The sequence below is a fragment of the Nothoprocta perdicaria genome, unplaced genomic scaffold, assembly GCF_003342845.1.
Source record: "Nothoprocta perdicaria isolate Ctin4 unplaced genomic scaffold, notPer1 scaffold_446, whole genome shotgun sequence".
Classification (NCBI taxonomy): domain Eukaryota; kingdom Metazoa; phylum Chordata; class Aves; order Tinamiformes; family Tinamidae; genus Nothoprocta; species Nothoprocta perdicaria.
In genome coordinates, this window is record NW_020455695.1 from 202,773 (window position 1) to 217,208 (window position 14,436).

Here is a 14,436-nt window from a genome sequence, read left to right on the forward strand (position 1 = left end):
ACGGGTATTTCTTAATATATTAGTTTTTACACTTTATACACAGAGAACAGAGTAGAGTCTTTCAGGCTTTTTATTAGTTTGGAAATCACAGCGTGATTAATTTCTTGAGTTTCTGGGAACTATCATATTTGTACCTTCCTATTTTTTTCCCTTATGTTGAACTTATTCAGCTCGTTTTGGCTTAATCCTACCTATTAACTTCTTCCAGCTACCTTCGTATCGCTTGTTTCTAGGTTCAGGGCCCTTCTTTATAAAGATTTATAAAAAGACTGCTTTGAACATTGGTAGCTGCAAAACAGTTCTGTAAACATCCCCAGGTACTGGCTTTTCTGCACTCTTAGAAACTAAGACCTCATCTGTGCTGGAGCTGCGTAACACAAAGGCCCATAACGTCCACACAGCGGCCTCTACACCCACCAGGGCAGCAGTTACATGTCAATTAATAACTCGTTAGGGGAGATCTTTGGCAAGACGTTTCAGCGGGACCCTAAAGCCGGAGCTTCGATCCAAGACCTAGCGCCAGCACAGCGAAGAACTACGGGTGGGAGCGCTTCTCTTGGAGGAGCTCAGCGTGGGCAACCTGTGAGCTTTCCCAGACAGTCACTGCGCCTCCATAGGCAAGCGCAGGGCCAGGATGCAGCCCACGCTCCCAAGTCAAAAAGACGGCAGCGTGAAATGTGTGCCAGGAGCCAGAGTGGCACCAGGAAGCTGCAGGGGTCGAGAGCTTTCACAAACCCCAGACACGTGAGTTGGAGCCTCGTAAGATGTAACAACTGCTACCAAAGTCCCCGCTGGATCATCACACACAGTGACCACCTCAGACCCCTTGTAGTTCCCTTCGTGAGCACTGTCGGGCCACATTAACTGCCCAACTGCTTTATATTCAGTTTATCAATTATCTGCATTATATTCAGTTTATCAATACAAAAGAGAGATCAGTAAAACATATACAAAATGCAGGAAACAGACCAAACAACTGCAGCAGGTTAGCAACTTTTTGCTAAACAGGCGCTTACAGTCCCTTAGGTCCCTTGAAACTCGTGAAAGCAGCTTCCATGGGACTGTGAATTGGAATTAGGATCCCTTTTTAGTAATACAGCCTAGCAGAAGTGCCAGATCTTCAGGCTAATCCACTTTACGTGCTTTCCCGTCGGAGTCTTTGCCCACTCCATCAGATTTTCCAGAATATCCTCTTCCTGTAGAGTACATAGGAGATTAGGACCCAAAGAGTTGTCGCAGTAAGGTTTTGAATCAGGTGCTCTGCGTGCGATTGACTGTCTTGCATCTTCCACTTGAAAGGGAAATAGTTTTGAAATACTTCATGCCCAATGTAGACCAGGATCGAGTTCATTCCTGAGGATAAGCACAGGTGATGCCGTGAGAAGGAGCAGGCCTGGGATTATGTCACAGTAAGCGGGTTCATGAAATGGAGTGGCAGTGACCCAGCCACAGCTGATCACCACAGCGCATCACTTCGCCACCACCCTGCTCCTATCCTGCCTTCAGATACTACTAAGTTTTGAGCATTAATCTTACTTGCCCTAAAGATGCTATTTTTATATACAGTCTGAGGGGTTTCTCCCTCCTTTCCTCCAAGCATTTATAACAAAAGAAATACGGATCACCAAGATGCTAAATTCAAAATATAACCAAAGTGGTTCTCCTACAATTTTATTGACAAGAACTATCCCAGTTAAATAATTTGTCTTCAGAACAGCTGACCCGACCTTTTTGGCCGGATCTGCTGCAGTTGCAAACAAAGGCTCATTGCCCTTCCAAGCTCCATGATTTCTGGTGGGAAATAAGGATCCCATTTGCATCACCCGAGCCATCTTCCCATTCCCTTCAGGGCAACTTGCTCTAAATCCTACCCCCTAAAGTCAAGGGAAGTACAGAAAACATAATAGGATAGTATTAATCTGGAAAGAATGGGAAATAGTAGGTTTTTCTGTCTTGATTTTACTGACCTGGGTAGAAAAACGGAGCACCTGACCACAGCCTCTTAACATCCACCAGGTAATATATCAGCAGGAGGAGGATGAAGGCAAAGCAGCTCAGGGTTGTCACGTACGATATTGACCTATGCAAATGTTTAGTAGAAATTTAAAAAGTTATTTAAGCAGTGTGACATACTTATACATACATATAAGAAAAAAAAGGCGTAAAATAGTACTTAGTAGAAGTCATACTGAAAGCTGTATTTTTTTTGCTTACCATAGATTCTTATTTATGGGAATAAAGCCTTCATTTTTAGAACATTTTGTCAAGGCAGCAGAAATAATTCCCTGAAATAATAAGTCATTAAAGTTAATGTAACTACAGCAACATGTCTGGGAGTTAGAAAGTTTGTGTTGCTTTAAAAGAAAACAGGCCCGTTAAAGAGTTGCCCGATCAAACTAGACAAAGCCAAGCAAGTATCTGACTTACCATTACTATGCTCCATATGAAGAATCGACTCATAATTTGCTTGTGCTGGTCTTTGTACAGCAAGATAATTTTTCCTGCCTGATATAAAAATAATAGAAACATCAATTAGTGGCCCAAAATGTAACTTCCCTTACATAGCAGGGCTACTTGTGTTAGGGGAGAGAGTACCAATAGGGTTTGTATGAATTAACTAAGCAGCTGAAAGATTCAAACTGGAAGAAACCAAAAAACGTGAAAATGCAGTTCGCTTGGCAAGAGAACAACATCTAGTCTCCCTTTGCTCCTACATTCATGGGGAAGGGACAAGCAACTTGGTTATTTTTCACATAAAGCCCCTGAAGCTCCGTCTCCTGTAGCTTGGTAGGGGCTGCAGAAAGGCCCCTTCCAATCTCCTCACTGCAACCCAAGCCAAGAGGAAGGAAAGCGGTACCTGCAGTCCCAGAAATGCCATCACAGCGGAGTTTATGGTTCCCAGGATGCCCTCAGGGTCATAGGGCATTTTTGTTTGGTAAAGCACCTTAGAGAGAGAACAGTTACTACAGGTCCTGCAAGGAAGCAGGCTCTTTTGCCTCCCTCCCCACGTGCCCTTCCCTGCTGACATCCACGGGCCGTGCCAGCCTGCAGCTCCGTGCTGCCACCCAAAAGCCGCTTACGCTTGACGAGGGGTGTTGATATATGTGTTTTTCTCCAAGAAGCAACCGATCGATGTAACCGGCTGCTCCTCCAGTGCAGTTAGGATACTTCCCAAAATCGCCGATGCCCCCCGGACCAAGGTAGCCCCTAGGACATAAACAAGCAGGTTGTGGTACTGAGCATTGCGGTGCCCCACCTGAAGAGTGGGTGCTCCCCCGGCGCAGAGATGCTGGACGTGTTTCCTGCCTGTAATCCTGCGTGACAGCTCACCAGTGAATTCCCCATTCCAATAATGCTGGATAAGGAGGGGACAGGCAACACTGGGAGCCTAAAGTGACGCTCTGCTTTGGTCCCTGCTCTGCCCGCTCTGCAGGTGCTTACCCCCATGGGAGCCAAGACAGAGGCTGGTATGATTCGGAGATAATCATATATTGGAAACACAGAGCGCAGGGAGATTTTAAACCTCCTCTATAGCTAGAAGGGATCTCACCTGTCTAACCCCAGCTATTTTGTAAAGAAAAGGTTTTCATGTGCTGAATGCTGCCCTCGACCCTGCTGGGATCCTTCCCTAACACTAAGAGCTACAGACGCTGCAATGTGTCTGCTCAGTGGGAAGACAACCTGATGCCCCACGGAAAGCACAGCGAGCACAACGACTTACCTGGGGCAGCCTGGCACTGGTAACAAAAAGGTCAGGCAGAGCCAAATCGCTTCTAATGTCAAAAGGAAAACCCACTGCGGCCAGTAGGGGAGAATATCCTGCAGAGCCGGAGGTGGCATCTCCTGCACGAGGCACAGGGAGGAGCAAAGTATTAGCTGGCAAATAAAGACCGTGCCCTGGGGGACATCCTGTATTTCCTGACAGGTTCCCCAGATAAAGGAGGGAGCCGCTGGCATCGCACCCTTGGCTTCTGCACTGGACCTTTCAGCTCACTTATTAAGGGAGAAAACAAACAAAAGCCTTTCATGTTTTCTGATCTTGGAAAATGTCAGGAGGAATTTTGATTCATGAGCAGAACAAAAGCCTTTTGGGAAACCAGACTCCAGAAAGGCCAAAAAGCAGTATTACTTTCCCCTGCTGTGAAAAGCCATCGCCAAATTTAACTGGATATAACAGGGGCCCCAGCACTTGGCACAGCCTTGTCCCTGGACTTAGCCCATCCCTGGGTTCCCTTGGCAAGGACACAAAATTACCCCGGCCCGTTCCCAGACACGAGGTCACACGGCGCGACATGGCAAGGAAGACGGCCCGTGATCTCTCTCTGTTTCTCACGCGTTCTCTGCGCCCAGGAGCAGCGAAAGCGCGAGGATCACGCGACTCACCGGCACATTCTCAGCCGCAGTTCCTGAAAACGGGAGTTGGAGAGCAGCAACCACAAGGTATGTGAATCCCAGCCTCTGCAGCACCCCGGGAATGCGCAGATTATCCCAGGACACTGAAAAATTGGAGCAAATATGGGCACCTTGATAAATATGAAAGCTCCACTTCTTCAGAGGGAACTGAGACCTAATATACGTGCTCCTACCCTTGCTCTGCCACCTCCCTTTCCATAAATCATCACCTTGGGATATAACAGTTGATACAGTAGTTAGGCAGAAAGACACCCTCCTATGGATGGGATGGTTTCTATAGGTAGTGCTTCAGTTCAACAACTATTAAAACCTACGAGGGCCGCAAACTGGCTTCGTGTTAGCTCATAGCTGCCTCTGCCATGCAAACCTGGTGCATCTCTGGGAAATTCAGCCATGCAGAACGGAGCAGGTCAGCATTGAAGCTCAGCATTAAAGCATCCTACAGGATACCTTCAGCCTGTGCCCTTCCGAATGATCCATACGGCAACGCCGACACTACCTGCTCTTGTGGCCCCAGCCCCGCTGGCAGCAGCAACCGCCAGAGAAACACGAAAAGGAGAGCAAGTGGAGCAGGAGACCACTCACACGGTCCAAGGCAGTAATTGGGATTCACAACTACGATCCCCAGCAGGATTAGCAGAAAACTCCTCCAGAGGATCTTCAAGAGCACCTTCTTCTTGGAACTTCCCCGTCTCAGCATGGAGCTCAGAGACAGCGATACTGATGTCCCCATGATGAACACAAACCTAGAGGAGGAGGCAGTTGGGAAATGGAGCTGGTTGCTGCCTTGTCTCACCTCTCATCGCACACGTGCAGGATGGCAGACAGAAATGCTGTGTAACAGAGTATCCTAAAGTGGCTCAACAGCAATCTAGGTGCCCTGGCAGAAATCAGACAACCTGCTTCCTCTGCTGGCTAGCAAGTGGCAGAGAAGCGAGCATCGTGGAGCACGTGCAACCCAAACTCCCTCCTCCAAATGCCCTGCCCCGTGGCTGTGAGGTGCACACAGTGTTCTGCCTGTAACCCTTGGTACAGCCCAAGAGCTGTTCTTCAGGAAGACCTACCATGGAAAAACAAGATCGGCCACTGTTAATCCTGCAAAGAAATAAATAAAAAAAAAAGTTAATTGCCTCAAAACTGTCCTTAACATTAACAATGTTGTTGTGGAGTTTCCAGGGGAATTGCAGGCTGCTTGTGGATATCTGATAGCCCCAAATCTAAATCACATCATTAGCTGAACTTAAAAGCAGCTAATAATCTTGCTTCCCTGCTTTTCTAATTGGCAGAACTGACAGTGTGTCTCAGCAAGGGCTTCCTGGACCGGGATCCTTGTTGTCCAAGGCTGTTAGGTTTGGGTGGCATCAGCAACACGGTTTGGCTGTGACACTACACCCTGCTACAGTCACCATGCAACACAGGAAAGTTGCAGACCTGAAAAGAGGTGACAAACAAGAAGGTTGTACCTAGTCCGTGACCTGAAACCCTCCTGTGACTGTGTGACAACAAGGACTATCTCGATATTGCTGCTGCCTTGGCTCTACTTTACCGTTCCAGCTCTCGTGCTTGAAGAACCAGTATTTTCCTCCTCCATAGTTAACGAACACCATAATTATGAGAGAGAGCCTGGAAAGACAACAACAAACACAGAAAGCACTGCATGTCAATGCAACACATATGTATGAGTGCAGAGTTTCATGGCTACCCCATTAAAACATTTCTAACTGCAAAGCTACTTATTTTTAAAGCAAAATTATGCACAAGGCTTCTAGCTTTGCTCTCCTGGGAGGCAGCAGCACTTCAAGGGTCACAGGTAGGGGCGAACCAAAGTGAGCTCCTTCACACTGCACCTTCCCACTGAGTGAAGGTTGTTCCTTCCCACCTTCCACTGCAACTGAGCTTTAATGTTTCCTCCAATGAGCTCAACTCCAAAGTGCTTCAGAAAATCCAGGAATTAAAAAACCCTGACGATCTTCCCACGAAAACACATCCCGTTGCACTGCCAACGCTCTGCTTAGCCTGCCTGCCGTGAAAGCGCCTGCGGAGAATGCGGTTCCCTGCGGAAACGCGGCGCGCGGGACGCGCTCTGCTCACCCTCGGAACGTGTCCAGGGAGCGCAGCCGCTGCCGCGGGACGCTGCTCCACAGGCGCTGGCAGGAGAGGTCACTGCTCGGGGAGTCCACTCTGTTTGGGGACCCAGGCTCCTTAGGGAACAAACCAGACACGCGCCGGGAAAGTCAGAAGCTGCGTCAGCCGCCCAGGAAGCAGAAGTCAACAAACCGAGGCCTGCAGGCTTTCGAGCACTGTGTTTGCATCTGTTCTCCCCACCTTTCTTGGCCTTTTGCTTCCCAGTTTGCTCTTTCTCACCCCTTTATGGATCTGCCGTGTTGCAGTTAACTCTCGTGATGGAAAAACGAGGATGTTTCCACCTTTGGCAGGGGAGATCAACCATCCCATATAAAGAACTTGGGTCTGTGAGCCAGTTCTGTAAACCTATGCTCAGGAGAGCTGGGTTCAGTCAAAATCAGCTGAGGAGATCCAGAATTCCGGGAAAAAAAAGGGTAAATCCCATCAAAAAGCAGCACGAAAAAGGAGGAAACTCCTTTCAAAACCAGGAGTGGCTTCTTCCTCCTCTAGTTCCCTTAATCACTCCAGTCAGCCCCAGTGACAGCATGAGAAGCAGACGCTGCTGCAAAAGAGCTTCAAACATCCCTGAGGAGCTCTATTCCCAGCTCGTCTGAATCCTGTGAAATTCTGACCTTCTAAATGTCAAGCCCAGGTTGTGACGACTTAATCCAGTTGTGACCTCTATTCCAGTACAAAACACGGCTCAAAAATGCCAGCTCTAAGGCTGCAAGAGAAATCCTGACTCAGGTGTAGATCCCAGTAATATTCCTATAGGGCCTCAAGCAGGCACAGAAGCAGCAGTACCTCCCTTCCCTTATACTGCTTGTATCAGAAGTGGACAATATTTTCACTGAGGTGTTTCCCGTGATGGAAGTGAATCGGGCAGAAAGCTGGATGGTCAAGGCTTGCAAGAGCTCTGCTGGGAATCCACTAAACTTGCATGGAAGGCCAGACAAAAATAATGTCTAGCCCCTGACAAAATAATGCCTGACTTCAGTAAAGATTTGCCAAAGGGAGAAGGACAGTAACTAAAGAGCCCCCAAATACCGGGGTAGTGTCACTCAGTGTGAGATGGAAATGCTGTGGACGGCAAATTAAAGATATTGGGGTCACTCACGGAATTAATCACACGTTCTGTTTCTCTAGGGTTCAGTCTCTTGCAAACCCAGTTCCTGACTGGATCGATTCTGAAAAACAGCCACAGTTAAGAAAAAGGAACCTTATAGCCAGTAAGTCATCTTCACATCAGTTATTTAGCAGTGTAAATCAAAAGCTGAGACAGCCCCTGTTTGTGTTTCCTGAAGTCACATACCTGACCCGGTACCTGCAGCCTCACTCCAGTTCTGTCACTGCCCTGCATTACAAGCTCACGTTTAGGACTGTTATTCTCAGTTTATTTCTAGGCAAGGACAACTCACCTCGTTCAGCACACAGGACGGAAGGCTTAATAAATGCTCTATGCACTGGCTTACATGACTGCAAAATCCCCCTCAACAGAGATTGCTTTTCTTTTACTGCCACACTACGATGAGAAGTGCTTCGAAACCAGCCGCCCCGCGTCCCGCGTGCCCACGGCAGCTGCCACAGCTCTCCTCGCTTACTTCATGGACAGCTCTCCTCACTTACTTCATGAGAAGGTGTCCAGCAATCACGAGCGCAAGGATGCCCGTGTAAACCAGGAACGCAAACAGAATAGCTGCGGGGCAGAGAGAAGAACACAGCTCGGTAACTCATTTAACAAAGTCATTGAGCGGCCTGGGGCTGCCCTGAGGGATATGAACACAGCAGCCAACCCAACCCACTGTTCACCACCCCACCGACACATCTCCACAGCCTGAGTCCCAGAGACAAGCAAGGAAAACAGGAGGAGAGGCGAAGAAGAGGGAGGATCCTATGTATGTACATAGACATGCAGAGCAACAAGCCCTTTTAGTAGCTAAAGCAGGTCCATGAGCATCATCAGCACAGCCCGAGTGGCCACGAGAGCTTTTCCAAGGTCAGTTTTGCAGTGAGACATGCAAATTGTGGACCAAAAGAGGAAAAGGGAGCTTTACGTACGGAGGTAGCTGTTGATAGGGTCTTCATTGACACTTAGGTCACAAGAAACTGTTTGGGTGCTCCCACTTTGGATCTTTACCTCGAGAGAATAGTTGCCAGATTCTCCAAAATGATAGTGAATCCTGCAAGGGATAAAGGAAGGAAACTCGCTGAGCTGTCCCTGCTCCGTGCAGCTCCCGGAGCAGCAGTTGGGGTCTCCTGTGGCTGGGTGCTTGTAGGAAAGGCAGCGGGAGCTCCCGGTCCCTCCTTTGTCGGGGCTGCCTCCTGCAAGCCCAGCACACGTGTTGGCTGCCCACGCTCAGCGCGGAGATAACGAACCCCCCAACTGCAGCAGCGTGGGGCGCGTTTGTAAATAAATACACTTACAAACAAAGAAATAAGCCAGCTGCTGCGTTGGGCAGCTATGCTCGTGTCACCCGGGGCGGGCCACGTACTTGCAGAGCGCTCTGTTTTCGGAGAAGCCGTCGAGCTGCAGGGTGAGCGGATGCTGGGTGTCCACAGCCACCGCCGCCGTGCTCGCTCTCCTCGAGCTCCCGTTGGAGGCGGGGATGAAGGCCAGGAGCTGAGGGGAGCACTGGGGAAGACGGGGGCCGAGTGAGGGCCCAGAGCCGGGGCAGGAGCGGCCCGTGATGCAGAAGCCCAGAGGGCTCCTGCCTCGCAAGCCACGCGCACGAGGAGGGGGCCGGGGGAAACGCGGCGGGGCCGCTGACCTGGTAGCAGGCGGCCGAGAGGGCCGAGAGGCGCAGGCCCTCGGCGGGCAGCGCGTTGTGCACGAGCAGCAGCGCCTGGTCCATGCGGCCCCGCGGCGGCGCCGCGCGCCTGCCGGCGCCCCACGCGTCCTGCCCGTGCGCCCACGGCGAGCCCGGCGCCAGCAGCGCCGCCGCCGCCGCCAGCAGCGCCGCTGCTGCAGCCGCCATCGCGCCGCGCTCCGCCCCGGCCTCCGCCGTGCCTCCTCCTCCTCCAGCTTCCTCCCTCCCTTCCCTCCCCTTCCCCGCTGCTGCTGCAGCGCCCCGGCCCCTGCTCCAGCAGCCCCCGCTCGGGAAACCGTGGCCGGAGCGTGAGGCGGCCGCGCGTGCAGCCCCCGCGCCCGCCTTCCCGCGGGGTCGGCGCCTCTGCGAGGAGGCCATGGCGGCAGGAACGCCCTGCCGAGAGCCGCCGCGCGCCTTCTCCTGCCCGCTCGCGCGCGCGGGTCCTTCACTGGGAATGTAGCAGGCTGAGCTATGGAAAAGAAACCGCACTCCGTGCGGAGAGAGCCTCCCCCAAGGGAGGTGCCGGCGCTGGCACCGGCGCTGCTGCTGGCGGCCGTCCTCTTCCTCAACGGCCTCCTCTACCTCTACCTCAGCAATGGGCACGGCTCTTCGGAACGCGCCGGCCCGGACCCCAGCCTCTGCCCCCTGGGGTCCTTCAGACTAGGAGCAGGGAAGAATTGCTCCCCGTGGCTCTCGTGCGAAGCCATAAGTAAGGAAGTGAGGAAACTCAAGCGCGTTGGCGAAGGAGCAGTGAAAAAGGTGAGCTTGGCTTTCCCTCCCCTCCGCACCCCATGGAAAGGCTGGCAGTGTTTGCTGGCTCGGTCATGCCTGTGCCCCCTGTCCCTGGGGCTCCGGGCAGGTCAACAAGGAGGTCCCAGCGCGTGTCCCGGGCCAGCTTGCACCTCAGCTGCACCCGTTGGCACCCAACAGTGCGAGTGGCGTCACTGGGACGGGCGAAGCGCTTGTGGGGGTGACACAGTCGTGGCTGATAAAGACGTGCCGGCACAAACCAGGTGGGAGGAAATCCTTTGGCCGCTTAACTCAGTGGCACTGCCACTAAGGAACACGGGAGAAAGCGGGATGTTGCGGTAGGCGCCCCGCCAGCGAGGTCCTGCTGTGACGGGACCGTGGGCCAGCCTAAAGGCTTCACGCTCTCCTAACAGCATCAGGTTCAGCCTCGGACTGCACCTGGGGCCTCTCACTGCCGAAGGCTCCACACGTCTCACGTGTCTCTCGCACGTTCCCAGGTGTTTCTTTCTGAGTGGAAGGAAAACAAGGTGGTCCTTTCGCAGCTCACCAGCCTGGAGCTGCAGGACGACTTTCTGCACGGGCTGAAGATGCTCAGAGCGCTGCAGAGCAAGCACGTGGTGCGGCTGCTGGGCTACTGCGAGCAGCAGTTCACCATCCTCACGGAGTACCACCCGCTAGGCTCCCTCCGGGGCCTGAACGAAACTCTGAGCATGCCCAGGTACAAGGGCTTCAACACGTGGCACCGCAGGCTCGCGCTTGCCATAGACTACGTGAGCATCATCCGGTTCCTGCACGGCAGCCCGCTGGGCACCCTGGTGATGTGCGACTCCAACGACCTGGCCAAGGTGCTCTCCCAGTATCTCCTCAGCAGCGACTTCCACGTCCTGGTCAACGACTTGGATGCGCTGCCGCTGGTGAACAGGAGCGCCGGCGTCCTGGTGAAGTGCGGGCGCCGGGAGCTGCGGGGCGAGTTCGTGGCGCCCGAGCAGCGCTGGCCCCACGGGGAAGAGGTGCCGTTTGATGACGACCTCATGCCCGCCTATGACGAGAAAACGGACATATGGAAAATCCCCGATGTCGCCAATTTTCTCTTGGGCCACGTAGAAGGGAGTGACATCGTGCGGCTGCATTTGTTTGACATCCATGCAGCATGCAAGAAGAAGGACCCAGCTGAAAGGCCTTCGGCCCAAGAGGTCTTAGACACCTACAGGAAAGTTTTGACTCTTCTTATTCGGGAGGCCGCCGTGCCCGGTACGAGGGAAATGTTGTAGTGAATCACGGGACAGACACCGAAGTTGCTGTCCTGCCTATTTATTTTAACTTGCCTGAAGATTATACAAGAGCAAAATCTCTATTCCCTAAACTGAAAAGATAATAAAACAAAATTGAAAACACTGGACTTGTACTTTCATCTTTCAATTAAAAAAAGTCCGGCTGCGTGATGAGTTTCCTACTGGCATCTTTTATGTATCAGTGGAAGAGGAGGAGGAGAAATGAAGGTGTGCAGGTGTGGCGGGAGACATGTGCTCCTCAAAATCCCTAAATTTTCTTCTAAAACCTTGGAAGCCTGCCTGTGACCACCTTCATGCTAGTCTTCATTTGAGTAGCAATTTGTAAGTCAAAAAGCACACTGGCCTGTTTTGCCAAGGAGTCTGTACCGACGTTCCCTGTCATCCAAACAAGTCACATCCTGACTGGAAAAGTGCCATCATTTTTTGTATACTCTGTTCAAATCCACATACAATTTTATTACAAATGGGCAGCCTTTCTGTAAATAACTAAACCCAGAGCTGCTGCCACGGCGAGCAGCAGGTTGCTTTCCCTTGCCTTAGCCGAGGTTGTGTTCCTCGGGTAGCTCATGTTATCAGTTCCAGGCGTGTTCCTCACTTGCAGGGCTCCTGCTGCCCCTTTGCTTCCCTCGTCGGGAAGCAAAGCTCAGCACTCAGAGTCTCAAAAGTGACCAGTGATTTTGGATGGAGCTCCTCAAAGGCAGGGATCAAGGCTGGAGTCAAGTCCTTTGCCCACACTCCCAGCAGCATCTTATTGCAGGTGTCCATCTTATTACTAAAGCGTAGCCTTGCATTTCAACACCGAATAAATTACCGTAGTTTTGAGCAGAGCATCATGCAGCGTGGAAAACAAACCCTTCTTTTGCTGGATGTTGCTCCTGTCTGCGTGGGAGCCCTAGATGGCAGCAGAAAGAACAGATGGGCCTCAGTGTTTAGCAGTGACACAGCCTCTCTGGGTGACGTTTCCCTACACGGGAGCACAGGCGGCTCCTACCTCAAGGGCTGCTTCCATGCTCACCTGAAGCTCAGGTCGAGGCCCCCACATTCCCAGTCCTCTCCCCGGAAAGCTGTTGGGATCTGAGATCCTCCTGCATCTCTTGCTCCCCTTGCCTCACCCAAAAGCCTGGGTAAAGGAGCTGGTCCTGGGGAGAGGAGGGCATGTTTTAACCGACATCCTAACCGCATCCGCACGATCCCCAACGCCTTTACGGCAACGCATGGATATATTTGACTCCATCAGATACAAGCAGTATTGCATCCACATCCATGGATGCCGGTGTGGACAAATACCAGGCAAATAAAATGGATGTATCCTATTTAATTGAACGGAGCCTTTTCTGTCCCCCATCCCCGTTTCTTTTCCTAATTTTGCCGGACACTTCCAAAGTCCATGGTATTCTGTACTTAATGGAGCGGTAACCATTGAATGTACAAGAAGCTGAGAGCACCACAGGAACTTTCTGAACTTCTACCACAGCCCTAAAACAGTATTTTCCTTCGCTGCCACATAAACAAAAGATGAGGCTATTATCTCTGAGAACCAGGGGCAGTGCTGCTTGCAAAATACAACTGTGAGCTACTTGGCAGGGCTCGCCACTGTAAGCTGAGGCTGTCATTAGGATTACGAGAGTCCCTGGGAACAGGAGGAGAGCGGTTGCGAAGTTCTTCTAGCATGATATAAGGCATGTAGCTGTAGAGTTCATCCAAATAAATTATATGTTAGATGGCATTTTTTGAAAAAAGAAAAAGGCTCTTATGGTTTTCTTTTAATTGAAATACTCTGCACTTGAGATGCCCACATGATTTCCCATAATTGTGAGTGTTCTGAAGAGTGTTCTGTGAGTGTTCTGAAGGCTACAGCCCAGGGCTTATCAGGATCAAATGTTGAATACTTTTAAATTGCAGTGATATTTCTGATTTTGTTTAGCTCTGGGCAACTCAAAAGCTAATAAATATATATATATTATTTCTAAATATGATGCACATACACACTTATAAATTCAAATGAAGCTTCCAAAATTCTTTGATCATACTTTTTAGAAGAAAGACCTTGATGGCGGATTCCACCATTCAGATTCTGGACGTGAAGTGAGGAGATTTTCAAAGCTGTTAAATATTTGTTAGTCAAATTCAAGGCAGTCAATGGCTCTTAAGGACTGTTAGAATATGATTTTTCTTTGTAGAGCTAGCAGCCCTTTTCAGTATCACTCCTGGTAAGTCTATGGGGCTAAAGCACACACTTTTATTAAGTATGGGGTAGATTTCTCGTGGAATGATCGAGGTTCTCACTTTTGAAAAAGATTTTTTCTTAAATTAAATCACACCCATATTTGTAAGAGCCGGGGTTGTGTCTAACCCACAGCTGAAATTCCCCGAGCTTATTTAGTACTGAGCAATGCTGAAAGTCCAGCCGCTAAGCTTGGGTCCACATGAGCTGGACTTTGCCCGTAGAGCTGATGCCAACGCCGTAGGTTATTATTATGTATTATGTGATCGGTGCCTCCACGGCTCGGTCACAAGCAGGATGCCAGAGGTCGGATGCCATTCGGCTCTAGCACAAAATGAGAGCCCTTCCTCTACAAGCTGCAGTGCAGGAAGGCAGAAAACGACTGCTGCTCTCCGTACGCGTTCACAGCATCCACCCGCACTGGTTTTCCCATCCTACCTCCTGCAAACTACCCACACGCACGCCCAAAGCTACAACTGCAAGGCCCGGCTCTGCTCCGGGTTCAGCAAAGCTCTGGGGCTTGACTCGTCCCTTGAGGTAGGTCCATGACTACGTGCTCCCTAATATCCAGAAATCCGGCCGTCCCCAGGCTTCTATCAGTCCCAGTCTCCCATCTTGTTCTGATGTTGAGAGGAGTCAGCCCCAGTTGCGATTACCCGTCAGCGGGCACGGAGGGCCCTGCATGAGCTCCGAGGGTAGGAGCGTAAAGGAGCGAGCTTAGATTCCAATTTCTGCCAATGTTTAGGAGCTTAAGTGTGAAACAAGAGCCCAAGCCATAAAAGGAAATGACAGAGCAGCAAGACAAGTTAATCAAGGATTAGAATCT

General features: G+C 50.9%; 2 protein-coding genes across 2 annotated transcripts; one reads left to right on the forward strand and one right to left on the reverse strand.

Moving 5' to 3' along the window:
• Window positions 1–397: 397 nt before the first annotated feature.
• Window positions 398–9,512, reverse strand: HGSNAT (heparan-alpha-glucosaminide N-acetyltransferase). The gene is made up of 17 exons (XM_026046501.1): window positions 9,306–9,512; window positions 9,030–9,169; window positions 8,596–8,717; window positions 8,164–8,233; window positions 7,655–7,724; window positions 6,505–6,614; window positions 5,960–6,036; window positions 5,478–5,508; window positions 4,999–5,159; window positions 4,384–4,496; window positions 3,722–3,843; window positions 3,081–3,207; window positions 2,858–2,944; window positions 2,428–2,505; window positions 2,215–2,285; window positions 1,968–2,080; window positions 398–1,353 (listed from the first exon to the last, which is right to left on the reverse strand). Exons 1-17 carry the CDS (start codon window positions 9,510–9,512, stop codon window positions 1,172–1,174), a joined length of 1,881 nt encoding a protein of 626 aa, XP_025902286.1. The 3' UTR covers window positions 398–1,171.
• A 216-nt stretch (window positions 9,513–9,728) lies between these two features.
• On the forward strand, window positions 9,729–11,488 carry POMK (protein-O-mannose kinase). The gene is made up of 2 exons (XM_026046506.1): window positions 9,729–10,103; window positions 10,592–11,488. Exons 1-2 carry the CDS (start codon window positions 9,816–9,818, stop codon window positions 11,363–11,365), a joined length of 1,062 nt encoding a protein of 353 aa, XP_025902291.1. The 5' UTR covers window positions 9,729–9,815; the 3' UTR covers window positions 11,366–11,488.
• Window positions 11,489–14,436: the final 2,948 nt, after the last annotated feature.